This window comes from Rosa chinensis, chromosome 6 (genome assembly GCF_002994745.2).
Source record: "Rosa chinensis cultivar Old Blush chromosome 6, RchiOBHm-V2, whole genome shotgun sequence".
NCBI classification, from domain to species: Eukaryota; Viridiplantae; Streptophyta; class Magnoliopsida; order Rosales; family Rosaceae; genus Rosa; species Rosa chinensis.
Genome location: NC_037093.1, coordinates 35970438 through 35998411, shown reverse-complemented (window position 1 = coordinate 35998411; position 27974 = coordinate 35970438). Strand labels below are relative to the sequence as shown.

The 27974-nt window shown below is 38.6% G+C and overlaps 3 protein-coding genes and 2 long non-coding RNA genes across 12 annotated transcripts; 2 read left to right on the top strand and 3 right to left on the bottom strand.

Annotated features, from left to right (window-relative positions):
* Window positions 1–3987: 3987 nt before the first annotated feature.
* Window positions 3988–7503, bottom strand: LOC112174417. 2 transcript variants are annotated; one of them, XR_002926007.2, is made up of 6 exons: window positions 7365–7503; window positions 7183–7279; window positions 6421–6567; window positions 6195–6320; window positions 5948–6098; window positions 3988–4319 (listed from the first exon to the last, which is right to left on the bottom strand). It is a non-coding gene; the product is annotated as an uncharacterized LOC112174417 (long non-coding RNA). The 2 variants fall into 2 exon arrangements; XR_002926006.2 differs by having other exon boundaries at window positions 7183–7502.
* Window positions 7504–7636: 133 nt separating this feature from the next.
* Window positions 7637–14273, top strand: LOC112169620. 7 transcript variants are annotated; one of them, XR_005801726.1, is made up of 9 exons: window positions 7637–7799; window positions 8307–10835; window positions 11214–11503; window positions 11604–11706; window positions 11801–12459; window positions 12794–13043; window positions 13166–13204; window positions 13452–13868; window positions 14047–14273. XR_005801726.1 is itself a non-coding variant. In XM_024306676.2 (5 exons), the coding sequence occupies exons 3-5, from the start codon at window positions 11280–11282 to the stop codon at window positions 12419–12421; spliced, it is 948 nt and encodes a 315-aa protein (XP_024162444.1). In that variant the 5' UTR covers window positions 7637–7799; window positions 8307–10835; window positions 11195–11279; the 3' UTR covers window positions 12422–12582. The 7 variants fall into 7 exon arrangements, 1 of the variants encoding a protein (XP_024162444.1); XR_005801725.1 differs by having other exon boundaries at window positions 11195–11503; XR_005801723.1 differs by having other exon boundaries at window positions 7638–7799; window positions 8307–8443; window positions 8510–10835; window positions 11195–11706.
* A 2225-nt stretch (window positions 14274–16498) lies between these two features.
* On the top strand, window positions 16499–17713 carry LOC112172020. Its single transcript, XM_040507828.1, has 3 exons — window positions 16499–16692; window positions 16770–16871; window positions 17001–17713. Exons 2-3 carry the CDS (start codon window positions 16815–16817, stop codon window positions 17550–17552), a joined length of 609 nt encoding a protein of 202 aa, XP_040363762.1. The 5' UTR covers window positions 16499–16692; window positions 16770–16814; the 3' UTR covers window positions 17553–17713.
* Window positions 17714–18078: 365 nt separating this feature from the next.
* LOC112171247 (uncharacterized mitochondrial protein AtMg00810-like) lies at window positions 18079–19074 on the bottom strand. The gene has a single exon (XM_024308459.1). The coding sequence runs from the start codon at window positions 19072–19074 to the stop codon at window positions 18079–18081; it is 996 nt and encodes a 331-aa protein (XP_024164227.1).
* A 5246-nt stretch (window positions 19075–24320) lies between these two features.
* On the bottom strand, window positions 24321–25242 carry LOC121049649. Its single transcript, XR_005800964.1, has 2 exons — window positions 25011–25242; window positions 24321–24752 (listed from the first exon to the last, which is right to left on the bottom strand). It is a non-coding gene; the product is annotated as an uncharacterized LOC121049649 (long non-coding RNA).
* Window positions 25243–27974: the final 2732 nt, after the last annotated feature.

Sequence of the window (27974 nt, the reverse complement as noted above, 5' to 3'; positions counted from 1 at the left end):
TTCTTAAAGACGGGCGGGCAGTTTTTAGAGTTGGATACAAAGAACTAAATGTGGTCAAATTTATTATTTGTTTAGTGCAATTTTAGGGTATTAGTCAAGATGGTCAATTGTGCTGGTCTTTGGAACCACAAATATTGTAATTGTTAACTAAATTCTAGAATTCAAACCTGACCAGTCCACTCTGATAAACCCTATTTATACAAACAAACATTAACAGCATCTAATTAAGCATCCTATAAGTTACTAGCTAGACTTGTAAATGAACCGGATTTAGATCGGATCGACCGAAATCTAAATCCATTTACTTAAAAAAAAAAAAAAAAATCGATTCAAACCCACTCCGTTAACCGGCGGATCATTCATAGCTCGATCCAAATCCGTATACGCTAGATTAACAGATACCCAGTCCGCTAATCCGACTCGTTTATAATTTTAAATATTTTAAAATTATAAATAGTAATATTAAATTTATATCATGATACCTCATAAAATATTAAAACAACATGAAAATTAGTGATAGAATTACATTATCAAAATTCTTAATGCTTTTTGAAATTTTGGGTGATGGATTGTCCCTTAGATTTCTGCAAAAAATTAGTATTAGAAATTCTTCATATTTTATATTTTATATTTTATATTTTGTATTTTTAAAAATAATAATGTATTAATAAAAAATTATTTTTTATTATTACGAAAACGGGCCGGATCATTAACAAATCGGATCGACCTAAATCCGTATTTGATCAATTAAATAAACAGGTTAACGGATTCGGATCATTAACGGATCAACGGATCAAAATTTTCAATTCAAACCCGTCCAATAACCACGGATCTGGAGAGGGTCCGGACTAAATCCGGTCCATTTATAGGTCTACAAGTTACTGGGTATTTTCCAATACCTTCCAGTAACCCAACGACTCTTTTTGTGCCAGCCTACTATAGTACAACTTTGTGCCAGCCAGCTGCAGTACAACGGTCATCCCTTGCCAGCCTGTAGGTAGTACAACTTAGGATAAGCATTGTCAGATTGTGACACTTGTCACCCTTCCACAAGCTGGAATCTTTTGCTTCAAGTCTTTATATTGTAGGCTCTGCCATTTTGAATAGTATGAATGAAATGATGTTGTTCCTCTTAAGCTTCTGGAAATTTTTCTTTTTGTTAAGTTATAATGGAGTAATATGCCAAATGGGTTATTCATTTCAATAATAGGAAGAACTTCATTTATAATATTTGTAGCGATTTCGTTGTCACATCAAAAAATATTCTAATTCTATTAGAACCAACTCCAAAAATCTTTATAAAAAAAATTAAAAAAAAGAAGAAGCAAAATACGTATTTGAGACCTTGATTTCTTATCAAAAAATGTTGAAATTGGACTGGAATGGTTATGAAATTGATTCTTACTGATTTCGATCTTCAAATGATTAATGAATGATTATGTAATTTTTTTCCTCAAAAAACAATTATGAAAAAGGAAATCATCCAACACACTCCATTAGAGATTGATTTGGCCTAAAACTAACCTAATTCGGCCTGACCGCTATCAAACTAAAGTTGGTCGGTAGGCCCAAATCCTGAATCGAGTGTGTCCACATGCAGAAAGCACATGTAATGAAAATGAATGAGCAAAGTGAAATTGATAAATTAACTCTCTTGGTAAATACAAAAAAGTTACACTCAAACTTAGATGGAGACTTCAATAATATTTTTGACACCAACTTGTTTACCAACTTTTTATTACACATTCATGCGATAAAAAATGTTGGATGACATAATATCTGTTGTTACATTTTTCAAATTTTAAAATTATTTTATTATAATTATTTTTTAGAATTGCATTACCTTAGACTCTAAACTTAAAAACTAATGTTCACGTAAGTTGGTGCTAATATTCTTGTAACAAAATATTTTACTCACATGTGGGTGTTGAGATTTACGGTTCATAAATAAATTTATGAGAAAATGATCACATCCGACACAAGCAATAAAGAAACAAAATTACTGCTTTGGCTTTTCTAACTATGTGTGCCTCCCGTCAGCGAAGGGTGTAACAACACTGTAGCTTGGGTTTTGTTTGTCGTGGAGAGCTTCTCTCTCCAGAACCTAGAGAGAGAAATCCAATCTGAGATTTCAATCCCCCCCCCCCACCCACTCTCTCACCCAGATCTTGATCCATCTAGATCTAGATCGACTGTTGAAGAGCTGGGGGAGGCCACAATAGCAAAGGCTTCAACTTTTTTCCTTCCATCTCCACTGTTCATCATCTTCCTCAAGCTGTTTTCAGCTTTTTCTCACCCTTGTGGTGATTTTGTACCCTCTGTGGTGTATTACCTGGCTATGTCGAGCACGGGAGAACCTTGTTCATAAATTAAAAACTTAAACAGTACAGACCCATCTAGATTGCTTAACCCAGCTGAAATAATTAAACTTATCTTGAGAAATAACCCTAGAGAGAGAGAAAAAAAAAAAACCCTATAGTTTTCACCCTCCATCCGGCGGCGCGTCCCGGTGACACTGTAGTCGGACGGGTTTGTTTTCACAGACCTCTTCGACTGTATTGACTTGGGGTGACAAGACCTGCCCCGGATTTCACTATGAGGTGAAATCTGAAGTGGCTATGTGGGGCCCACCTTAAAAGAATTTTCACTGAAAATTTGGCAAATCTTCCCCTAAAAGTGGACTACCCAAACATGTTAAAAACATTTTAATAATCCTCCATAGTTCAACTTCCACAAGTAATATAATATAAGACTAAACTCAAATCTCGAATATCAATTCATTTCGGTAATCAAAGTGATCTAAACAATGAACTAAAATTAGTAAAATATAATACAAGTAGGTTAAACACTTAACCTACAGGAAGTCGAAAGCGGTGAACACTATGCCTCGACGCCTACGCACGCTCAACCTCAACTTATTTGCAGATTGGGCATGTAAAACTGAAAAGCTCAGGGAAAAGCATTTAAAAACTGTTAGAGTGAGTGGACGAAAAATAAATAATTTCGAAGGAAAAATAAAAAAAAGATTTAATGCTTTCCCAAATTATTCCTTATAAGAGATTTGAATATTTATTGGGATGTTTCCTTGAAGATATGCATGCATAGCTTTTGTCATCTTCACTGTTACACGCATATAACGTCTGCTTTTTCTTTGGTATCTTGTGTCATCCCATTTAATTTTCTCTCTTCCTATAACATTTGCTTTCTTGGCTCTTTCTCATGATAAATTTTAACCTAGATTCCTTTTCGAATAGCTCTTTTTGGTTTTGGAGAATGCAAGGTAGAAGATGAAGAATCTGTAGAAAAGGACCCAAGTAAGAAATTGATAGAGTCGACACCAAGAATTAACTTGTAGTTGAATTGAATAATCTATGACTTTTTTCGCTTTTACCTTTCTCATTCACCCAATGATGAAGGCAGTTATTTATTTTTACAATTGAAACCGTCATCTTAAGGAGTAAAGTGTCCGTTGATGGTGAGGAAAGCTGCTACTAAAGGACACAGACAAAATGAGCAAGGGGTCACCCTCTGTAATTTATTAATTATTTTCTCTCTTCTCTTATGATTGTATATGTTACAAATGCCCTCTTTAGCTTTCTGAGTCTTCTGATTTAACAAAAAATAAAGACACCCTCTTTTAGTTCAGTCTCCAAGATATGGCAATGAAAAGAGTTGAATTAGGTGAAGGGAGCTCTCCACTTGACAATGGTGAACAAATTCAATTACAACCACTACTACAAATTGGGCCTTAGGGCACCAATGATAGACACTATTAGACAATGGTTTGTTTTATAAATAATGATACACCATTCAACACAAATGGTGTTAACGATTGGGCTTGACACCAATAGTCAGTGGCCCATATATCACATCTAAATAAATAATGAAAATGCCTTCCGTTTGTAACACCTGCCACCAAAGCATACACTCTCTTTCTTGAAAGAATGGGTCAATCAAAGCATAAAAAAGCATGAGTCAGTAAGCATGGGTCAATCAATTGGTATATATTTAATACCAATACTCAAATCTTCACATTTATATCAATATACAATTTACAAAAAAATGATGGAGTACTTTTGGCCTCTGCAACAGAAACAGCCATGGCATCATTTCTCATAATGCCTTGCAATTTTCACCTTTTAATCATTATTTCAGACAAAAGCTTGTAAACCTAGACTACAATGGTACAAAGCCTTAAATATTGTTAACAATAGTTGCTGGGTTCTTCAATAAACAATTAGCTTTTGCTTGCAGTCCACCTTCCCTTGTATATTATTCCTTCATTTACACTTGCCAATTGAGAAATCCTAGCATCATTTCTGTAGTTCAAATAAGCATATCAATGATTCCACATATATATACCAACATTTATTGCATGCAATCATGAATCAAATATAAAGCAAAAGATGTAATAATACAAAGATGTTTCAGCAATCTCCTAAACCAATAATCCTTCCTACCACCACTACTTCATCATCAACATGTCTTTTGAGTGCCTTGCAATTAAAAATATGAATGACTAGACCTAATGACAACTTATTTGATCCAATCAAAATAACTAGGCAATGGGAACTCAGTGATATTGCACCTCAAAGTATGGCAATGCAGTTCTTACTTGTTGGAATTTAATATTGATTGTTAGCAAGTAAAACTTGCTGGTTATCTCTTCACCTTCTATAAAAACAGCACAAGTCCCAGTCCATATTTACCACTACTCACTACTAGTTCATTCTCTATTGTACCCAAGCTTGCCAAGCAATGTCTGGAGGAAAATCATGCTGCAAAAAACTCATATTTTCAGTAGAAGAGGAGACTAATACTCTCCCTTCAAACTCTCCCCAATCACCATCGGTTGTTAACTCTAATCCTATCATGCCACCACCTTCAAATGACCCCAATCTTTTACTAAAGGTTTACCTTCCTAGGTTTGTTGAACTCTTTCCCACACAACCTGATGTGAATGCTGTGGAGATTGAATCAACTCACCCACGTTCTCTTTCTAGTGAAATATTTACCTCCCCAAGAAGTGAGTTACCTCACTCCTTTAAACCTACTGAATTGACTCACTAGCCAGCTTGACAACCTTCCAAATATGAACCAAACAACCAACAAGCTTTCTATCAAAGCTCCTACACATGAACTTCACCTAGACCAATGTGTGACCCCTAAAAATAACAGGTTACATGTCTTCTACTTTGGTAGTCCATCCCATAAGCTACACAAGCCCATTTGCCTGACCCCATCTAGCTTTGGGACTCCAACCAGCAATACCTTCTGTGAATATTGTGCAATTCCTGACTCCATTAGTCCAGATTGGAAGACCTACCTCAAGCAAGATACACTTGAGCTTGAGACACCCCCACATCCCTATGATACCGCTACTGATGAAGAAGAAGAAGGTTGATGATCAGTGCTTTTGGGGCTGGTGAGGCTAAGCTAGAGAAATCACCTGTTTATGGAGGTAGCCAACTGTTTTGTAGCTGCTTTTTAGTGTTTGCCAACTAGGTATACCACCCCATAAAAGCCAATGTGTTGTTCTATTATCTATGTGTTAGTTTCTACTACTTCTTGTGCATTAGGGTTTTATGCTTCCTTTCCTATGTGAGCTTCTCAAGACATAAAGAAGCTCCTGTTCTATGTTGTACAAAGCATCAAGTGAATGTAGTTTTTCCATTCAGCATTCTGTGATAATCACCAATATCTACCATCTTATAAATACCTACATTCTGGTTACCTTACCAATTAGTTTAACTTCCCTAAGCTGTTCTCTGAGGTTCTAAACTGGAATTAAAACGTCTATGATTTCTATCATGATCCCAAAATACATGTGAAACTCCACCACACAACCAAATACCTCATTATTGCAACTACAAACAGAAACCATATAATTGCAAATAGATAGTATATATCAAATAATAATACAACAACAAAGAAGAAGCAATCTAACCTCATAAATTATAATTTCCAGAGTCTTCTTCATCCCCAGTTTGATGGTTACTTTAGACACTGGATCAGCAATCGTGAATTCCATTTTGCCATCACAATAATCCACACTCAAACCTCCATATTGGCTAGGAACATGCTCAGCAGAAATGTACCTACAGGACACGTCAAATTTTAACTTCAAGTTAACCAACCATATTTAGAAACCCCTATTGACCAAATCATGCAATGTAAGATGGACAGAAACTAACTTGAAAGGGGTCTCTGCAGTTTTTCCTGGGCTTGCAAAGACAAACTTGGTTTTGGTCCTCAGTGTCAAGAAGGGGCTTGTCAATATGTAGAATGCAAGATACCACGACGGACCATTGATCAAACACCTGTATAAACAAATTTAACAAATTTGTACTTCAAACCAAACATAAAAGTACCCCCATATAAAAACTGTAATGAATAATTTGATCCTAAAGATTAGCATACCTCTAAGAGTGTCTCCAAATTCACATGATTATCAAATTGAACACCTCGAAAATACACCAATTGACCACCAGTAATTTGCTTGCCCAAACAAACATTCAAGGTAACTTCTGAGTACGAAGCCATTGTGGGTCCAAAAACACTTATGACCTGAGAGGAAAGGAAAGAGTACAAAGTACAAATCATATAAGGATAAATCATATTTTCAGAAAGAATCAAACAAACTGCTATGTGAGAAATGATTTTATTTCTTTTGTGTAAAGTTTGTTATTATAATGAGGAGAAATAAGGAATAAAGTGCATTAATCTGTTTAGATATCAAAGCCCCAGCATTACTCTACACTGAAATCCGATAGAGTAAGAAAGAAAGAATAGGAAATTCATCCACATGAATTTCAGCACTAATTAATCAAATTAATCCTTGCAGTAGAAGACGTAGTATTGACATAGAAAAGCTTCTTATACTGGTACCACAATGAAATAAGAACCTACTATTTTTCCATGTGCTGCTCTTAATTACATCATAATGCAATTGTAAATCCCAATGGCCCAAACAAGAAGAACATGCAAAAGTTATTTAGCCTAAGATTGCTTTGTTAATTTTTGTAGAAAAAATAATCCTTTTTAAAGACATAATACATTTTCCACACCATTGAGTGTGCTGTCGATTAATCACAATCAATTCGGCAACCTAGAGGGCAATCTATAGCTCGTACAAACAGCCTAAAGGAAGAACAAACGCACAGCAAGAGTAAAAGGCAATACCTTCCTTCGCCTGTTCTAGCTTCAAATTGTTTCGATAGTGCGTTCATTCTGATTGTAAATCCAGAAGCTCCAAAATCCATAACAATCTCAGTAACCTCTGCATCACCCAACCCCATAACCAGTCACATACAAAGATCTAGATTGAGTTTGGAGATAATCTTTGAAAGAAACCCAGCAAGTACCCTTTTTGAAACGAAGAAAGGTGCTCTGTCTCTCTCGTCGACGAAGTTCAATCACCACATGCAGAGAACATGAGACCCAAAACCAATTCTTTGCAACACTCTCCGTCTCTCCCTTTAAGCAGAGTCAATCCTCTCATCCGTTTTTTTTTTTGTTTTTTTTTTTTTTGACTCATATTTGTGCTCTTTATATGACCAAAACGCAGCGTTTTTGGTTAATGCTTCTACGACCTATATTATATCTTCTCCTTTCAGCCAAAGAAAAAAAAATCAAAAAACAAAACCGAATACCTTTTCCTTTCTCTGTTTAAAACTGGGCTTTTAATGTCGTCCGGCTTCTTCAATAGCCGATCTCAATACCAACCTGACATGTAGAAGTTCAAATTGGTAATCCAAAGGATTCAATTCAACTCTTGTCTTCTGGAGCAGCTCTAACTGGTATTGCAATAATCTTCTGGCCAAGTATTTTGTTCATATATCTATCTATATATATATATATATATATACATACACACATATATCGAAATCTTTTAGACAACTGAGTTGTCCAGTAGGTTTCTCAGGCTTGTATGATTGTTGGATTTCCAACTTTTTCTGATGATCTCGTTATTTGGTTATCGAACAACAACAGTACCAGAGTTATGTTTTCCCAATGAAAAATGAACTTAGTCTTCCCATATTATTTATAGTTAAATGTAACCAAAGCCTTCTAGAGGTCTTCCCCCCATTTACAGCAACGAATTGTGCAGGGCCTCAGGTCTCAGCAACCCAGAGCTTTGTTATTATTCATGCAAACTCCCCACCTGTCTTATGCAAGGAGTGAAGCTACATAGTTTATAAATCATAAAATTGTATACTTTTTCTTATGTACTTGCAACTTCCAGTTTGGTGGTAAATTGTACAGTCTTAATTAGTGAGTGTTGTCATGATAAATTTCATTTTCAGGTATTTGTGAATGATCAATTCCTGAACCACCCAGAACATTGAATCAGAGTTCGAGTTGTATCTGCAAGAGCTTACCACTCCCTCTTTATGCGTAGCATCTAAGTAATGAGGATGATATGATCGATTACCTAAAATCTGTAAGGCTGTTGTATCTCATAAATATCATTTGCCCCTAAGTAGGTTCCTTATGGTTTGCACTTTAGTTTGAACTTTGTTACAGTGTTCTTCTTCATATTTGTCAAAGAAAATGGACAAGGGTTGGGTAAGATTGAAGAGGGGTAGTGCAGATTACAAGTTACGATTACGAGGCTGGATCTCACACGTCTTAGCAGTTGCATCCTTTCATGGAAACATCAAATGTCCTTGCAGATCATGTGTAAATGGGGAGTGGCATGACGGGGATTCTGTTTATGGCCACTTGGTGGTTGAAGATATTGACCATTCTTACATAGATGGTCCTTGGGTGTGGCATGGTGAAGCATTCGGTGTTGAACAGCCTGTGTGTTCGACCTATGGAGAAGATACTAATTCTGGCATGGCTGACATGATACATGATCTTTTCCCAAGCATAGATGGACAGGAAGGTCCATGTGAGAATGAGAACAATGCTCCCACTTCTGAGAATGAGAACCATGGTCCACTCCAACCTATGCCAGATGATGTTCATCGCTTTCGACTATTGCTGGAAGAAGCCAATCAGGACTTATATCCAGGTTGCATAGCAATGAAAAAGCTGGAATTTCTTATCAAAGTATTCCAGAACAAGTGCTTATATGGCCAGATGTATCTGTATCTGCGTGGCTGAAGTTGATTAAAAAAATTCTCCCGGCAGGGGAGACATTGCCTAGCAACTTCTATAGGACAAAAAGGATAGTCAAAGCATTTGAGCTGAAGTATGAGAAGATCGATGCATGTCGTAATGACTGCATGCTGTATTGGAAACAAAACAGTTCATTAGATGCATGTCTTACTTGTGGGACAAGCCGATATACAGAGGAGATTGGAAACAACAGCAACAGTAAGAAGAAAAGGGTAGCTCAGAAGGTATTGAGCTATTTTCTGATAACTCCTCGGTTGCAGCGTTTGTATATGTCCTAGTATACTGCTGAAGACATGGCATGGCATTCCGATAAGCGCTCTTCTGATGGTAATTTAAGGCACCCTGCTGATTCACAAGCCTGGAAGCATTTGGATACGAAATTTCCAGACTTTGGTAGTGAAGGGCGTAATGTGAGGCTTGGTTTGGCTAGCGATGGATTCAATCCATTTGGTGATATGAGTTCCTCACACAGTACATGGCCAGTCATTCTGACAGTTTATAATTTGCCTCCTGGAAGTGCATGAAGCAACCTTATATGATGATGGCTCTCTTGATCCCAGGGCCCCGTTCTCCTGGTAATGACATTGATGTGCACCTGGAACCTTTAATTGATGAGCTTAAGATTTTGTGGGAGAATGGTATCCCCACCTATGATGCATTCAAGAAAGAAACATTCAACATGCGGGCTGCAGTGATGTGGACAATAAATGACTTTCCGGCATATGCAAATTTGTCCGGTTGGAGTACCAAGGGCAAGTTAGCATGTCCTAACTGCAACTACAACACAAGATCAACATGGCTACCCCATGGCAAAAAGCATGTCTACATGGCACACCGACGTTTCCTACCACTTCTACACATATTCCGTCGCTATCGAAAATCATTTAATTTGTCTGCAGAAACAGATCGTGCTCCCACTCCAATGACAGGATCCTTTTGTCTTCGACGCTTATCTAAACTCAGGTTTAAGTTTGGTAAGCCCCCACCACCCAAGGTTGGGCAAAAGAGACATGCTCAACCAGTCTCCACTGAAGGGCCATGGAAAAAGAGGAGCATTTTTTTCGAGTTGCCATACTGGGAACATCTACTAATTCGGCACAATATCAACGTAATGCACGTCGAGAAAAATGTGTGTGAGAGCTTATTAGGAACCTTGTTGGAAGCTTCAACCAAAAACAAGGATACAATTAAGGCACGATTGGACATGCAATTGATAGGGATAAAGCCTGATTTGTGGCCGGTCACAGAGGGAAATAAAACTGAATTGCCTTTGGCTGAATACACCATGATGAGTTGGGAGAAAGAGCTATTCTGCATGATACTAGCATCTATAAGAGTACCTGACAATTATTCATCAAATATAGCCCGACATGTGAATGTAAAGGAGCGGACTATTCATGGATTAAAAAGTCATGACTGTCATGTAATCATGCAGCAACTCCTCCCCTTGATGCTTCGAAGGTCACTTCCTTCTGCTGCTGCTAAGGTGTTGATGGAGTTAAGTGCTTTTTCCGACATCTTTGCAGCAAAAATGGTTCAGTTGAGCATTTTCTTGATCTGAAGAGAAGGATAGCTATGGTGCTTTGTCAAATGGAGAAGATGATGCCCCCATCATTTTTTGATGTAATGGTTCACTTGCCAATACATTTGGTAGAGGAAGCTGCACTTGCTGGTCCGATCTTCTTCAGATGGATGTACCCAATTGAGAGGTTAGACCCGACATCTCATAGCTACCTATGTCTTTGAAACTCCTCCCCTTCTGTACAGAATTTGACGTTGTTTTAAATTGTAGATAACTAGTCAAACAGTATTCCAGAGCTGGGATATCCTGAAAACGATTTTTTTTATAGAAATAGTTACAATTTTTTAAAGTTACAAGTGTGCTGCATGATTTTCTGAAAACAGCACAGGTTTTGTTTGCTTTTGATTTGCATATCTTATGCATGATATACATGTTGTGGTCTTGTAGTCTTATCTACCTAACGGTCTTCAGATAATAAATACATGATATAAGAAGCTAGATTGCAGTATATAAACAGTTCATAAACAAAGGATAATTTGTGGTTAGGTACATATATACACTGCAGAACTATGTTCGGAATCGGAATCGACCTAAAGGGAGCATTGCCTAAGGGTACCTATCTGATGAGTCTATGTCCTTCTGTGCAATGTACTTAGAAGACATATTGACACGAAGAAATAGACCTAGTCGTAATGAGGATGGAATCGGTCGGAATGTAGAAGGTGGACTGTCCATATTTCAAGGTGGTAGACGTGCACTTGGAGCTGCGGAAGAGTTTCAACTCAATGATGATGACTGGGAGAGTGCTAGGTCTTGTGTTTTGGCTAATTGTCCAGAGGCTAAGCCTTATGAAAGGCATGGGAAAAATTCAGTATTGTATTATTACAATGAATAATTATTAATAGAATACAAAGGATGTTTAATTCATGTCTTAACACTTTTGACACATGAGCAGAAGGCATGTAAGGGAAGCCCAGGCCAATCGAGGCCGTCGTGTCACCTTGCTGCAATCTGAAAAAAGAGCTAAGAAGTCATTTCCCAATTGGTTTGACAAACTTGTAAGTAATTGAGCCACAATTTTATACTATAGAATATTGTAAACAGTTTTGTCATGGAATGAGGTTATGTAGTGAACTGTCCTTGTATGTATAGGTTAATGGAATGCACAACGAGGGTGATCCACAGGTGACTGAAGATTTGTTGGCTTTGGCTAATGGCCCCAGCAAATGGTGTACTAGATACAAAAGCTATGTAAGCAATGGATTTAGATTTAAAGTGAGGAATGGATTGGAAGATGATAAGCGTCAAAATTGGGGGGTGTGGCTCCAAGCAGAAATGTCTAGCTATGCAACTGCAAACGATTGCAACCATCGGGAAGGGATGGTTGGTCTCTACAGCGCCCTTGTTGATATAATTGAACTGCAATATCGCGGTGACAGAAACATTGTGTTATTTAAATGTGATTGGCCGGAAGTAAATTCACGCGGTGGAGAAGTGAAGAAGGATGAATATGGTTTTACTCTAGTTAACTTCAACAAGTGTATGAGACCTGAGGATCCGTACGTATTTGCATCGTATGCCATTCAAGCTATGTTTGTGAAGGATCCAACTGATGTTGAATGGCACGTTGCCATCAAGACCAGGCCTAGGGACTTTTTTGATATGTCTTCAACACCAATTGATGATCCATGTTCAAGGCAAGATCTAGAACATGTAACAGGTGATGATGATCATCTACCCATTAGGACAGATGTGAGAAGTAGAAAGGATTAAAAGCTGTTTGGGCAAGAGTGTTGAAAATGGGAGGACAGGTTGGTGACTCTTGAACTTGAAGTTGTATTATAATCAGTAACTTAAAAGGATTTACTGCCATCTGATTCATATGTTTTTTTTTATGTATTTACTTACACAAATTGTAAGGTGATTAATCTCCAGGAAGCTACTTTATGTGAGATTGATTTTGTGACTATTAACTTGAATGCCATATATAAAAGAATATGGCTTTTGTTAGTCAGTACATGTCCGTTGTCTGCAAGTTTATGGCTGTGATCCTATTTCACAAAGCATGTTATATCGAAGTGTTCTGGTAAGCTCATGGTGATGGACGTGCATAATATATTAAATTTTTTTTTTTCCAATGTACAGGTGGCAGTTATGGAACAGGATCCCGCTTGATTGTTTGAAAAGGACAGAAGTGTGGGAAAACCACAACTCAAACTAGAGCCAAAGTTGCTAACCCGGGAAAAGGAGGTTTGTGGGACCTGAAAAAGATTTTAAAATGGACTACCACGGGATGGTCAGCCATATTAACCCTTATCAATGTTAAAAGCATTCTCCAACCTCCCTCTCATCAGTTAGAAGAACAGAAAGCTTAAGCACATTTACAAATACAAAGGTAAGGAAGGCTGAGCCATGGTGTTTGAACATTTCATGGCTGAAATGTTGAATTGTATGGCTACTATTTTACAAGTGAATCCAATTATCATTTAATATTGTATACTTTCTTTTTTGTATTAGCAAATAGGCTTCCTCTAGGCTGGGATAGAAGGTTTGAAGGTATGTAATTCTTTGGTTTGTGAGTTCATTTAATGATGCATATTCAATCTTCCTCTGCCCATAAGTTATATAATTCATGAGATGTTAAACAAGACTATATGCTGTAATTTGGTGATGGTGCATGTTTCCGGAAATTTAATATCCATATTAATATTTAAATGGGGTTGCTGCTTCTCATTAATATGAGAGTCTGTGCCCAAAGGCGATCCATTTAGTTGGCTAATACATATGGGCAACATTGATGCAGATGACCAATGATACGGTTGGGAATGGAAGTTGGGCTGTATCATTAGGTGCAGACATGGAGACGCAACAACCGCTAGATCCTTTGTACCATTACAACATGGAGGTGAATTCTACTGTGAATGATACAGCGGAGGAGACTGAAAATCCAAATTGTGCTGAAAGATCGAGTGCAGCAAAGATGCGTCGATTTCGGATTAATAGATGCCCTAATAGGCCTAGATGGGCCGCAAACGGGACTGTGGAAAAACTGAAGTTTAATGCCAAAGGACAACCAGTTGCACCACCTTACACAGTTGCCAGGTTCTCTAGGTTCTTGGGGTGGCTCGCATTGGAGTCATCGTTCTTCCCGATTGATAATACTGATTGGAGAAATTTCTACAAGGCCTCAAACATGGATGCTGCTTGGGAGAGGATTAAGGTAAGTAATCAAATTTATAAAAAGATTTCATCCACAAGAATGTATACAGCAATGAGGTAACTGGATGATATTGTTAAAATGTTATTATGTTAGCCATGAAATTGACCATGTTTGCCATCTAAGATAACATAATGTGACTGCAATCCAATTGTGACTATGGAATTGTATTTATTGGTAGAGAACGATTGATTGGAGCAATGTAGATGTGGCAATGTAGCCATTTGTTCGCCGAGTCTGCGAACTCAAATTGAATGATAGGTGGAAGAGAGTTATAAGTCACGACTCCGGAGGTTATACTACAAGCCAAACATCGGTACTCCAAGGAGGTTTTCCTGCAGCCATCCTAGTGTGAACCAAACCCAATGGAGGCCGCTCGTGGCTGAGTGGGATAAAAACCCTAATCAGGTATTACAAATCATATAAGTTTTTAGGTCAATTTGACTGCACTTTTTTGTTCCTCATTCAGGCATTAAATAATGAAAATGGAAAACTTTAGAACTGCTTCATTTTTCAACTATCTCGACTCATTATTGTTGGGTTGCAGTGATGTACAAAACTAAATGTATGATTGTTGTGTCCATCATACATGTGTTGAAATTTATTTTAAAATGCTTGAGACTTGGGGGGGGGGGGGGGGGGGGGGGGCTCAGGGGATATTAAGAAGCAACAGAGCTGCTTGTTTAAGCACATTATCATTGATTTTGAACATATATGTTTGGTAATCTTAGGAACTGATTATACTCATTTATATGCGTGTAATTATATCTAAAACACTATAAATAAGCTAATTCTCAAGTCAATTATAATGTAATTAATCCATTTTTATTATTTTATAGAAAATAAGCGGAATTGAAGAATCAAGGAAAAATTGTGGAAAATTGGAGCAAATTGAAGTTTCCGACAAAATGACGAAATAGTCAATGCGGATCAACCGTGGTCAACGCCATCAAGGAAGCGGAATCCAATTATCTCCGATAGTATGTGTGGAATTGCAAGAAGAAGAAAAAGAATGAAGAGAGAAAAAGAAAGAAAAATAAATAAATAATGCATCTTAATTAATTAAGTTAATTAATCAATTGATTAATTACTTAATTAATCAAGTTTTGTGGGAGTCCATCAGCCATGCACGGGCTGCACCTTAATTAAGGTTGCTTAATTAAGCAAGTCTTTTCCCACACGTGTCAACCAACCATGAGCTCTTTCTTTCATCCTTGCACGGATCAGCCGCATCTCACCATTCACCATTTCATTATTCTTCCTTCTTTGCCAATCTGCACCATACACGTGTTCACCTTTTTATCTCTTCCCTGACGCACACCACAACGGCCCATGTATAATTGTATTGAAGGCTTGAAGAGAGTGAGACCTGAACCTAGACCTGCCGCACTCCCCCCATCTTCATATACCATCACCCTTCTCTCTCTCTTCTTCTCCAACACACCCAAAACCACCCCTCCACACCATTTTCCTCCTCACTAAGATTTATATTCTTCTCCTCACCAAGATCCACTCCACCTCACAAAGATTTATTTTCCTCCTCACCAAGATCCACTCCACCTCACAAAGATTTATTTTCCTCCTCACCAAGATCCACCATCACCTCAACAAGATTCACCTCACCAAAATTCCATCAAATCCTCATCAATTTCTCAAGGGATTTCAAGAGGCATCAAGATTTGAGATTGGGTATAGTGGGAAGCCATCAATCAAGGCTTGTCATAATTGCTCCATAGCAATTTGTGACTTGTTCTTGTTACTTCTCACTCTTCTTCACCTTTACCTATTTAATTGATGAATATTGTTGTTGATTTGTGGATGGGTTGTGAGTAGTCTATTTAGGAAGTTAGGGTTCGAGCCCTAGCATGAATTTAATGTAATAAATATGTTTTGATTTAATGGTTTTTGATTTCGTGTTTGGCATATGTTCTATTCTATAATATTTGGCTTAGATGCATGCTTAGGAGCTTGATTAACCTTGAATGTGTAGATGAGCATGTCTAGAAAAAATTAGGAGACCTAATCACTTCTCTAATTTATGGCTAGGACACTTGTTTAGAACATGGTTAGTTACAATACCAATTTCGATTGCCGTATTGGCTAGCTTGGGAACCTTGATTCTAGGACTCTTCGCCTTTTGGTGCAACTAGAGGCCCTAACAAGGCTCTAGATTGTCCCAATTGAGTTTCTACGACCCTTGATCCGGAGTAGGAATACCCTTTAAGGAATCTAATGACCCATGAGCCTTGAAAAGCCTTGGGTACGGTTCTTGATGCCACTATGAATTGAATGAGCATTGTCGGAATATATTTATGCATTAAATTTGGCTAGGAGGATACCCTAGTGACCTAATTTTCATTTCTTGATAAGTTTCTATTATCTTTATCTTTAGTTGCAATATTAATTTTCAATTGTCAATTTTATTTTTCGCAATCAAAATCAAATTTCATAAAAAACTTTCATTGTCAATACCACTTGGTTGTGAGTTTCCGCATTCACTTGTGGTTCTCTTGACCATTTTAGGCTTGGTTGTTCTGAGCCGGGCATGTAAATAATTTGGTGCTATTTTTCTAGGTTCGTTGTTAATTGTTAGTGACTTAGTAATCGGCATAACCAAGGATTGAAGATAGCTTTTCAATCCCCGTGGTACGATAATTTCGGGTCTAAATATGTACCACTTCTTTGATGACCGTGCCCTTATTGCGCGTAAGTTGCATTCAAGCACTCAAATCAGGAACGTGCTTTGACATATGCCAACAATAGGAAGGAGCTGAGGTCGAGTCACACTAATGGAACAAAGACTTTTGCACAGAGGCGATATGAATATGTGAGGACATTTCTGAAAATAGCTTATGTATCTTATATTATGAAAGGAATTATATTTAAATGTTCATTCAATTTCAGGAACAAGTGAATGGTTATGCTCCTGATCGCATAACATTTTTCACAATGACACATACTCGTGAAGACGGAACAGTAGTAGATGCCGAGTCAGCAGATATAATAGTGAGTGATAAAATATTTGAATATGTAGGAATCATGGGAACAAAACCTAGCTACTAGTTTTCATGGTGTTATATCGAAGCTTATGCACAACTATCGGTTAACTTCTTTCAATGTTTCTAACAAGTGCAGGCCAAGTTCAAAAATGGATTAAAGGAGTATGAAGATAGGCAGGAGATACTGACAGATGAGATCTGGCACAAAGTGTACAGTGATGTACTTGGTCCAGAGAAAAGAAATCACGTTAGAGGTTATGTTTTAGGTGTCCAATTCACTGATGTTCCAGGAGTTGTCACTGAGGCAAGAGGTATGTGTAGGGAAGTGCATACTCTGAGAGCTGCGTGGGAGCAACAAAAGCAAGCAACAGAAGATGCTCATGTTGAAATAAAGAGTTTAAGGTTGGCTAATATCAACTTGGCTGAAGAGTTGAGACACGAGCAAGCCGTAACAATGGAGGCACACAAGAAAAAGATGGAAGATTCATTTGCAAAAATGAAGGAAAACATGATGAATGAGGTAAACAAGTTGTTTCATAACTCATCAAGTACTGATGATGAAAGAGGTGTAATGGAGAATCAAATGGCATCAAAGGACATAATAGATGAAGAGGATTGTGTAATGGCTGATCAGGAGAATGTTGAGGTCTATTCACCAATTATGCCATTTGATCTGAACAGTCTATGAAGCTTAAGGTAAATATTCACCTTGTTTATGTGCTCTTTTGGTATAAATCAAGTAGCATGATGTTAGTTCTCTTCTAAGGCCATCAACATTCCCATTGAAATGGAGGAGCCTGTTCAAATAGATTGACTGCCCAGCAATGCAGTGTTACTTTTTGAAAAACATGGAAGATTTTAATGGTTTAGCACAATAGACAAGGTGAAGTGTATTAGGTAGGTATTATTAATCTTTTAGTTCTATGAACTTTGTATTGACTCTATTGGGATGTAAATGCCCTTCTGATGTAATGTTAATATTTAAAAGGATTTATAGAATTTGCTGTATCTTCTTCTCATTGTGAGGAAAGCATTATATACACAAAGGATTACTAAATTACAGCTATCTAGATACTCTGTCTAAGCTATCTAGATCCCTAGTCTAAGCAATTACAATGAGTTAGCTAATTAGATTTTTAATCTAGGCAATTACATAATGAAGAGGAAGCTAAGATCAAGCAATTACAAAATACAATGAATCTGGACAGAGATGGTTAATTAGGTGATTTAGCACTCCCCCGCAAATCTGACGATCCAGGAGAGACAAGATTTGACCGTAGAAGATCAAACCGCTGGCGGGAAAGACCTTTAGTGAAGATATCGGCAATCTGATCTGGAGATGGAGTGAATTGAACGCGATGAGCACCAAAAAGAAGGTATTGGCGGATGTAGTGATAATCGAGTTCAATATGCTTGGTACGGGCATGAAAGACTGGATTAGAGGCCATGTAAGTGGTACTGAGGTTGTCACACAAAAGGATGATGGGTCGAGGAGGTGAAAACTGAAGTTCAGTGAGGAGATATGAAATCCAGATAGTATCAGCACAAGCATGAGCAAGAGAACGATACTCAGCTTCAGCAGAGGAGCGAGAAACAGCCTGTTGCTTCTTAGCACACCAAGATATAAGATTAGGTCCTAAAAACACACATATACCTGTGGTGGAACGTCGAGTGTCAGGACATCCATCCCAATCCGCATCCGAATAAGCACAAAGAGTGAGAGGACTCGAGGAGCGACGAAAAGACAAACCAAAGTCTGGAGTCCCTTTCAGATAGCGAAGTATACGTTTAGCGGCAATGAGATGAGAGGTGCGAGGAGCACTCATAAATTGAGCAACATGGTGAACAGCATAGGCAATATCAGGGCTAGTGAATGTCAAGTATTGAAGAGCGCCCACAATTTGCCGATACTCAGTGCCATCAGGCAGCAAATCACCTTGCAGGTGAGACAGCTGAGAAGTAGCACAAACCGGTGTAGTACAAGGTTGGCACGCAGTCATGGAGTGGCGATGAAGGAGATCCATGGTGTACTTGGTCTGAGAGAGTCGAAGACCGGTAGAAGTAGGTTTAGCTTCTAAACCCAAAAAGTAGGAAAGACCACCAAGATCACTGAGCTCAAAATCTTTGTTAAGAGTGGTGACAAACGAAGAGAGAAGTTCAGGTTGATTCCCAGTCAGAATAATGTCGTCCACATACAGTAAAAGCAACATGATGGCAGACTCGGTTCGAAAAATGAACAGAGATCGATCAGCCTGACTTTGAAGAAAACCAAATTGAAGTAGGAATCCACTGAGCCTCTGAAACCATGCACGAGGAGCTTGCTTCAAACCATATATTGCTTTGTTGAGGTGACAAACATGATGAGGGGAGCTGATCAGCGAAGCCTGGAGGTTGACGCATAAACACTGTTTCAGCAAGAACACCATGAAGAAAAGCATTCTTCACATCCAACTGACGGAGGGTCCATCCAAAGGAGACAGCTAGGGATAGAACTGTCCAGATGGTGGTATGTCGGACTACAGGACTATAGGTCTCATCGAAGTCAACACCAGGTTGTTGATGAAAACCCTTAGCAACAAGACGGGCTTTGTACCGCTCAATAGAACCATCAAACTTGCGCTTGAGTTTGAACACCCACTTACAACCAACAACATGTTGTCGCGGATCAGGAGGGACAAGAACCCATGTGTGGTTTTTAAGAAGGGCATTGAACTCTGCAGACATGGCCTGGCGCCATTCAGGATGACGAGCAGCGTCAGTATAACAAGTTGGTTCAGCAGGAGAAGAGCTGGTGAGAGCTAGAAGAGCCTTGGGTAAGGGATATCAAACAGTACCATCAGTGAGGACGAAAGGTGTGAGAGTGCCATCCCGCTTGCGAGTAACCATGGGATGGATGGCTACGGTAGGAGAACCTGGAACTGAGGAGGAATCATCTAAAGAAAGCTCTAGAAGAGAGGGTAGGACAGTGTGTGTGCCGGATGGAGAATTTGAAGTAGGTTGCCGACGTTGATAGGTGCGTAATGGTGCTGGAGGAGGCTGTGAAGCCGGAGGAGGTGGTGGAGCAGAAGGGGGTTGGGAAGCCAGAGGAGGTTGGGGAGCCGGAGGGGGCTGTGGAGTTGGAGAGGGCTGTGGAGCCGGAGGGGACTGGGGAGCCGAATGAGGCTGAGAAGCCGGAGGGGGCTGGGGAGCCGGAAGAGGCGGAGTAACCGGAATGCCAGTCCACTCAGAGGAAATGGAAACAGAAGAAGATCTGAGTTGAGCAAATGGAAAAGATTGCTCATCAAATCGGACATGTCTGGAGATGTAAACACGACCAGTGGTGCGATCCAAACACTTGTATCCTTTGTGTTGTAGACTATAGCCTAAGCAAACACACTCAACAGTCCTAGGCAAAAGCTTGTTAGTCAGATAGGCCCCCAAATGGGGATAACATGCACAACCAAAAACTCGCAACTCAGAATAGGAAGGGTTAATGCCATAGAGACGAATGTATGGAGAGGCCCATTGAATAAGTGGAGAGGGAAGGCGATTAATAAGATATACCGCCGTTGACACAGCATCGACCCAAAAATTGAGAGGAACATGGCTGGTGACAAGAAGAGTTCGAGCGACGTCAACAATGTGTCTATGCTTACGTTCAGTAAGGCCATTTTGTTGAGGAGTGTGGGGACAAGAAAAACGATGATGAATACCAAGGGAGGAACAAAAAGTTTTAAAAGCAGCATTATCATACTCTTTGCCACCATCACTTTGGAATTGTTGTATGGTGGAGGAAAACTGGTTGGTAATATAAGACAAAAAATTCTTGAAGTGGTCAAGAACTTCAGACTTGTGTTTCATAAAGTATAACCATGTAAACCTTGTGTAATCATCTGTAAATAGAACATAATACTTATAATTTTTAGCAGAAGAGATTGGTGATTGCCATACATCATAATGCACAAGCTGAAAAGGAGATTCGGTATTTATTGTATGAGAAGAAGAAAAGGGGAGTTGTGTGGATTTTCCCAAAGCACAACCCTTACAAAAATTTTTGTCCAATTTAAAGTTGGAAGATAACAATTTATTTTTGCCTAAGTAAGACATAATCTTACTAGACGGGTGACCAAGGCGACTATGCCATAAAGTAGATGACTGCAGAAGCCAACAAGGCTTGTAGACTGGACGGAAGTGAAGGTAGTTTGTAAAGACCATTCTTACATAGGCCCTGAAACAGAAGACAACTCGTAGAGCGATCAAAAATATAGAAATGATGAGAGTCAAAGGCACAAAGCACATGATTATCAGTACAGAATTGGGCAATAGAAAGAAGGTTTTTACGCATGGAGGGAATGACATAAACATTATTCAACCTATATGAGTTGAAGCCAAGAGAAAGTGACATGTTACCCGTATAGGTGATAGGCAGCTGATCACCCGTTCCAAGCATAACAGAGTCGGAGCCGGTATAAGGATGGCGCTGTTATAGATAGGTCGGGTTGCCAGTCATATGAGTGGAAGCACCAGTGTCAGGATACCAAGCTGTGTCATAAGGAGGTTGCCCAGCAATTTGTAAACCCGCAAAGGCAGTATGGAGAGAGTTCGGAACTGGTGAGCGAGCAAAGCGGTTGATCATGGGGCATGTGGAAGCCGAGTGACCTAGTCTATGACAAAGTTGACACAGACTTGAGCTAGGAACGCTGCCTAAGATACCAGGAGAAGATATCCTTGCAGGAGTATTGAAAGCATTGGTGTTGTTCCGGCGATTTCTATTGTTAAGCCGATTATGAGGGCGATACCCGGAAGACTTGTTCTGGTGAGAATGTGTATGGGGGGATGCTAACATAGCGAGAGGTGGTGGTGATGAGCAGTGCTTGGCCTCATGGTTGAGAAGGCGAGACCGTAGAGTAGAGAAGTGAGGTAGGGTGTCATGCGATTCAAGAGCGATGACCAGCATATCATATTCATCTCCAAGACCCCTCAAGACTGCTTGAACCAGATCAGTGTTGGAAACGGGTTCACCGATGGAGACAAGTTGATCTGAAATAGACTTAGCTTCTTGTAGGTACTCAGAAACGGTGCGGGTTCCACGAGAAAGCTCATTAATCTTGCGTCGCAAATGAGATGAGTTGGCAGTAGACTTTTGTGTAAAATAGTCCTGGATGCGATCCCAAATGGCTTTTGAGGTTTTGCAGCCAACAACAGAAGCGAGCATGGGCTCAGACAAAGTTGCTGACAAGGTATTGACAAGATTCTTATCAGCGCAGAACCATGCCTCATGATCAGAAGAAGAGGGAGCTGGGCAAGGGAATGACCCATCTAAAAATTTGAAGAGTTTGTTACCATGAAGATAGGATTCAATTTGGTGAGACCAAAGCAGAAAATTATCATCATTCAGTTTAACTGTGACAGAATGATAGATAGGTTGAGAGGGAACTGATGGCATGGATACAGATGAAGATGCAGTGGAGGATGTCATGGAAGCAGAAGACGTGGTGGCAGTTTCAAGAAATTTGGAAATTGGGAAGAGAAAGCACTGGGCTAAGGCTAAGAATTTGTGGGGATTGAGAAAGAGGAAGAGGTTGAACAATCAACAGTATGACGATTGCAAGAAAAAAGGAGAAGAGCAAGAGCCAGAGGAGGATCTTGGCTCTGATACCATAAAAGGATTTATAGAATTTACTGTATCTTCTTCTCATTGTGAGGAAAGCATTATATACACAAAGGATTACTAAATTACAGCTATCTAGATCCTCTGTCTAAGCTATCTAGATCCTTAGTCTAAGCAATTACAATGAGTTAGCTAATTAGATCTTTAATCTAGGCAATTACATAATGAAGAGGAAGCTAAGATCAAGCAATTACAAAATACAATGAATCTGGACAGAGATGGTTAATTAGGTGATTTAGCAATATTGATGATGATTAATTTTACCTTTATGAGTACATCTTGGTGTTGTTGAAATTGAATACAGAATTCATGGTTTATTACAAGTTACAAGCAGCTAAACCATCCATACATGCTGCTATCAAACCAATTCAAATAAAATTCCATTCCCACCATTTGCCATTACTGTCACTGATATTGGTGAGGCCAATCTCATGAATAATTGCTAGGTAGAGAGAACTTTTACCCACCATTATATGTAGATGGGGCTTAATTACACACTAATATATTCAATGCAATGATAATATTATCCATCAAATCTCAAACAAATCACACACCATTGCAAGGTCAGTGGGCCTTAATTACACACCATTTACAAGCTCAAGAAGCAACGGTGGTTACAATTGATACCAAACATTGTACTATTGTTGACAAAAGATATGGGAAAAAGCAAAGTAGTTATTGACTACAAAATCCTCTAACATTCAAAATTACACACCATTAGAGTATTGGTGTTCTACGCCACAATGGAAACTGGAGCAAAGACCACTGACTGGGCTTGGGTGGTTGCATAGTGCCTAAAGCTCATATTGGTTGCTGTTGTAGGCAATAGACACCCATAATATATGGTGTCCTATAGCCAAAATTCTAGTAGTGAACTCACTTTAAATTGTCTTTTTTTATAAATCAGATTTGAACTATTGTATTTTATAAATTGCCATGGATTGTGCTCGCCATGGCATTGGACAATGGACAATGTGGGAATGTGAAAGGGAACTAGGGAAGTGAAATCTACACTCCCCATTTTACAATCCACATCTTTTTCTTTTTTTGATTGAAATTCTTATAAAAAGACAAATCTAAGTTACTAAAGACAAAAATTTAACTTATCAAGAAAAGAAATATGGAATGTGAATTATAAAATGGGAGTGTGAATTTCACTCCCAATGTGGAATCATAATTGGGCGAGGCAGTACTTGGAACAACAGTTGTATCTGAGAGTATACTCATGCTCATTCATGGACATAGGGGTTATCATTTGGCTAATGTGACTCGACTTGATTGGGGTTTTGTGTGCAGGTGTATCCAAAGTCATCGACTGCAATCTCGGTGGCATTTGACAATGTCGGAATGTGAAATGTGAGGTCTCATAATTGGGCTTGGTAGTATTTGGGTCAACAGTTCTATATGAGATTATACTCTCCTACTCATCCATGGAGAGATGAATTACCAATTTCAAGAAATGTTATTCTTTGTGGCAGGGCACGAGGTCGCCACACCAGGCCTCTCTGAAATCCCACGGATCAATTAGAATATTAGATACATAACTAGAAGGCAAAAGTTATACCATGAGCAGGGACCTCTATTACATTAATGAGTTAGTATTATTTGGTGAATCCTACCCAGTCAATATTCAAACCAAGGTCCACGATAGTATCCCAATAAAGTCAAACTAATCTCCCACCGCAGGTGCACAATCCCAAAGACCCCTCAAACCTGCTAGCTACAAACTAGTGGGAGTTGAAACTCAAACTCTAGACATAGGGATTCCATACTAAGTAGCTCGACCAACCTTACCACACCAGTTAGTTTTTTTTTTTTTTTTTTTTGGTCAAATAAATTCATTCATTAGATGAAACCCATATTACAAAGGTAATACAGAAAAGTAGGAGTCCTAGGCCCAAAGACCCAATAGACAGCCCATAACCTAAACTAGAACTAACTGACAAGCCGAGGCCCAAAAGCCCAAAATACCAGAAAACCTAGATCTAAAACCAAAGTCTTCGCTGCAACACAGGCTGGCCGCCGTGAGTACCACCATGGCTAGATGAGCTCCGACAGAAGCTTGACTTCCAGAGGCCAAATAACTCTCCACCATCATTCTCCACATTGAAATTGCATGCACAGGAAGAAACAAGAAAAACAGAGAACTTAGTAAAGGTAGTCGTGGAGGTGGAGACCACCATGCATCACAACACCACTGGTCCGGCGATGTCCACACACTGCGGTGGCTTGCCGGTACTACTGCAATCATCAGGTGTGAAGTTAAGTGAACAGATCCCTATCGAGACTCCAAGGGTTGGAAGTGAAGATGGGGTTGTGGAAAAAGAGAAAAGTCGGATGAAGATGAGAAGGTGAGGTGTCTGAGATGGAGGAGGATGGGAGGTTTGAGAATAGATCTGGAAATCTGATGAGAAATTGGGCAAGCACAAGGAGAGATAAAATGAAAAAGAGACATGAAAAGATTAAAAACTGAGACCAAAGCTCAGAAAACCTCACCACAAAAGGGTGGAGACGCACCACTGAGGGCGGAGAGACTGGAGGGGTGTTGCCGACTCTCAAAACAGCAGAGAGAGCGAGCTGAGAGAGAGAGAGAGACCACCCCCAACTCTCAAGCCGTCGATCTAGATCCAGAGGGATCAAGATCTGGGCAAGAGAGAAGGGGGAGGGGTGATGGTGTTTTCAGATCTGTTTTCTCTCTCTAGATTTTAGAGAGAGAGGCTCTCGGGGAGACTTTAGGAGATTTAGTTTTACAAACAGTTCACGCTCTGTTACCACACCAGTTAGTTAATACAAAAGGTATTTTGCCTTTTCAAAAAAAAAAAAATTTGACCACAAAATTCAACGTCTTCTAAATCAGGATTAACGATTGACAGAAATAATGTGGCACAACCCCACAACCCGTGAAATTAACATCAAACTTATATGCTTGCATATCTTAGACACAGGCCCGCTCACCTGCGGGACGAAAATAAAGGGACAAAACGGGACGAAATCATCCCAGTGGTTGGATCTTAATGAAATTGATCAAACGGATAAAAAGCAAACCATTAAAACCAAATTTTTTAAACGCACTATCCAATCCCGTCTAATCTACTTTTCTTTCCCTGTTTATCTTCCTCCTCCCTCGTCTCAATTCTCAATCCAACTTCATTCAAGAAAAAAAAACTCTCAATTCATCTAAGACCCCTCAGAGCCTCCCCTATAACATTCTTGATTCATCATCATCACCATAAGACTGGTCTATCTTGAAGGTATTTTTCTTTTTCAGTTTGGTGAATCATGGAGCCATTGTATTTTGTTTAATGATTTCACTGCTGGTGCTCTGATTTCTTTGTCGTTGCCAATGGAAATTTGTTCAGTTTTCGGATTTGGATTCCTGCTCAAAATTTTATTGATTTGATTTGATTTGATTTGTTTAGATTGGGATTTGGAAGTGTTTTTTTTTTTTTTTGGTAAGCAAAGTGTTTCTGTTTTCAATTGCTGGGATATGGAGTTGGTACAAAGAAATTGATAAAAGATCTATACTTTTTTGGATAGTGGAATGGATTGAATCATTGTGTTTAGCTTTTAACTTCTTTTTCATTATTATTATGTCTTTGAAATTATTATGTCTAAGACTAAGCTACGGTGAAATTCTATTTATAGTTGTGTTTGTAATATAATGTTGCAGCTTTATGATGGGTGATCCATCGTTACAAGACCTAAATGAGAATGGTATTGTAGATGAACCAAAACTTCAGCTTGGTCAAGAATTCGAATCAATAGAGGAGGCATATTACTTTTATAATGAGATATATGCAAAGACAGTTGGTTTTAGGGGGGTGTATTGTATATGGAATTACTGGCACTTTTAAAGAAATCCATGGAATTTAAAAGTCTGGGTGTATTCAATAGAGACTTTTAACAGTCCATAAAAGTCTGGGTGTATTCAATTAGGATTTTAAAAAATCTTTATGAATTCCACCAAAGTCTAGGGGTATTCAATTAGGACTTTTAAAAATGAATAGAAGTTTAGGGGTATTCAAAATATCATTCATACATACGGAATTAGAAAATCATGGAAAATCATGGACTTTGTAGTGTTAAGTATAAATACCAAATTCCAATATTTTTCCAGCCACCAGAGCAAAGATTTTGAGTGTGGAAAAGTCTGTCAAAGTTCTTCTCTCTGCGCGTTCAAGGTTGGTCCTCCATCATCTCTCTTTCATGATTTCTTTTTTCTTTTCTCTATTATTTTGTGATATCAACCTCTAATACCTAACATGTTCATTGTTGTTGTTGAATTTGATTTTTTTTTTTTTTTTTCAATTGTGATGCTTGGAACCCTAATATTATCATCAACTCCTAAAACAAAGCCAAATAATGTATATGCCTAATGCTTTTACGGTTCGATCATAGTCCTGCATACTATTGCGGTTATTGCTATTGTCGTCGCTTGTTTGCTGCGTATGTTTCTTCTTCTTTGTTTTTCTCGCTAGGTTTTCTGTTTCTTTTGTATTTGTTGTTGTCCTATATGGCATGGTTCTCTTTTTTTTTGCTACTGCTTTGCCCTTGTGGCTCTTAAGTTCGGGTAGATTAGCCAAACGGTGGGTGGTTTTTTTTTTTTTTTCCTTCATGCCATAACTTCTTTTCTATACCTAATAGTGTGTGTGATTTTACCCTGCATTGAGATGGGACTTATGTTGACAATCTCATGTCAACTTTCTTAAAATGATAGTAATGTCAGAGGTGCAATTTGGTTCAAGCTTTGGGTGAATCTATACAGAGTTATTAATTTTCATTCAAATTTTGCTTTAACCCTTCAATTTGAAGCCAATGTTGGCCACCACTAAAGTCGGCAATGGCTGATAAAATTATGTCAGGTTATTTATTTTCTTTTTCTAAAATTTTAGTGCTCTTTTTTATGCTTTGAGAATATTATGTGTATGTTGAGCAGAGCTTTAATGTTAGAAATTTTACTTTGGGATTACAGAGTAGTAGGTTGAGTAAATAGGATCACTGAATCTTCAAAGAGTTAATTCAGCTAAGTTTGTAGTCAGCTGAGAGATAGGAATATTGTTCTGGAGTTTTGATTCATGTTGGTTGGGCAAATTGCCATGATGACAGTTGTCTGGTACCTTGATTCAGTTTTGTCATCTTTATGGACCTCAATTTCTTTAGGATTCAGATTCTTTTTATTTTCTCCTTCAAATTCCCATGGAAACAGATCGTGATCAAGTTTTGGGGTTATGAGAGTCTGATTTGTGCAATTTATGAGTACTGTTTATAATCATATTGTATGGCATGCTATAAAAAACAAACAAGTGTGGATCAAAATGTAATTGAATGAATTATGAAACAAAGAAAAATTAATCAAAGAGAAGTTGGCTAGGTAATAATCAATATGAACAATGTATCAAAATTTGCTATTTTTGTCTCTGCACCCAATTGTCTGAGTTGGTTCCTTTTGTATGCTTAATG

Coding starts and splice junctions, on each gene's coding strand:
- LOC112169620 (XM_024306676.2), top strand. CDS start 11,280: ATGTCCTTCTGTGCAATGTACTTAGAAGACATATTGACACGAAGAAAT. Junction 11,504..11,603: donor GAGGCTAAGCCTTATGAAAG/GCATGGGAAAAA, acceptor ACACATGAGCAG/AAGGCATGTAAGGGAAGCCC. Junction 11,707..11,800: donor CCAATTGGTTTGACAAACTT/GTAAGTAATTGA, acceptor TTGTATGTATAG/GTTAATGGAATGCACAACGA.
- LOC112172020 (XM_040507828.1), top strand. CDS start 16,815: ATGACACATACTCGTGAAGACGGAACAGTAGTAGATGCCGAGTCAGCA. Junction 16,872..17,000: donor CCGAGTCAGCAGATATAATA/GTGAGTGATAAA, acceptor TAACAAGTGCAG/GCCAAGTTCAAAAATGGATT.
- LOC112171247 (XM_024308459.1), bottom strand. CDS start 19,074: ATGTTGCTTTTACTGTATGTGGACGACATTATTCTGACTGGGAATCAA.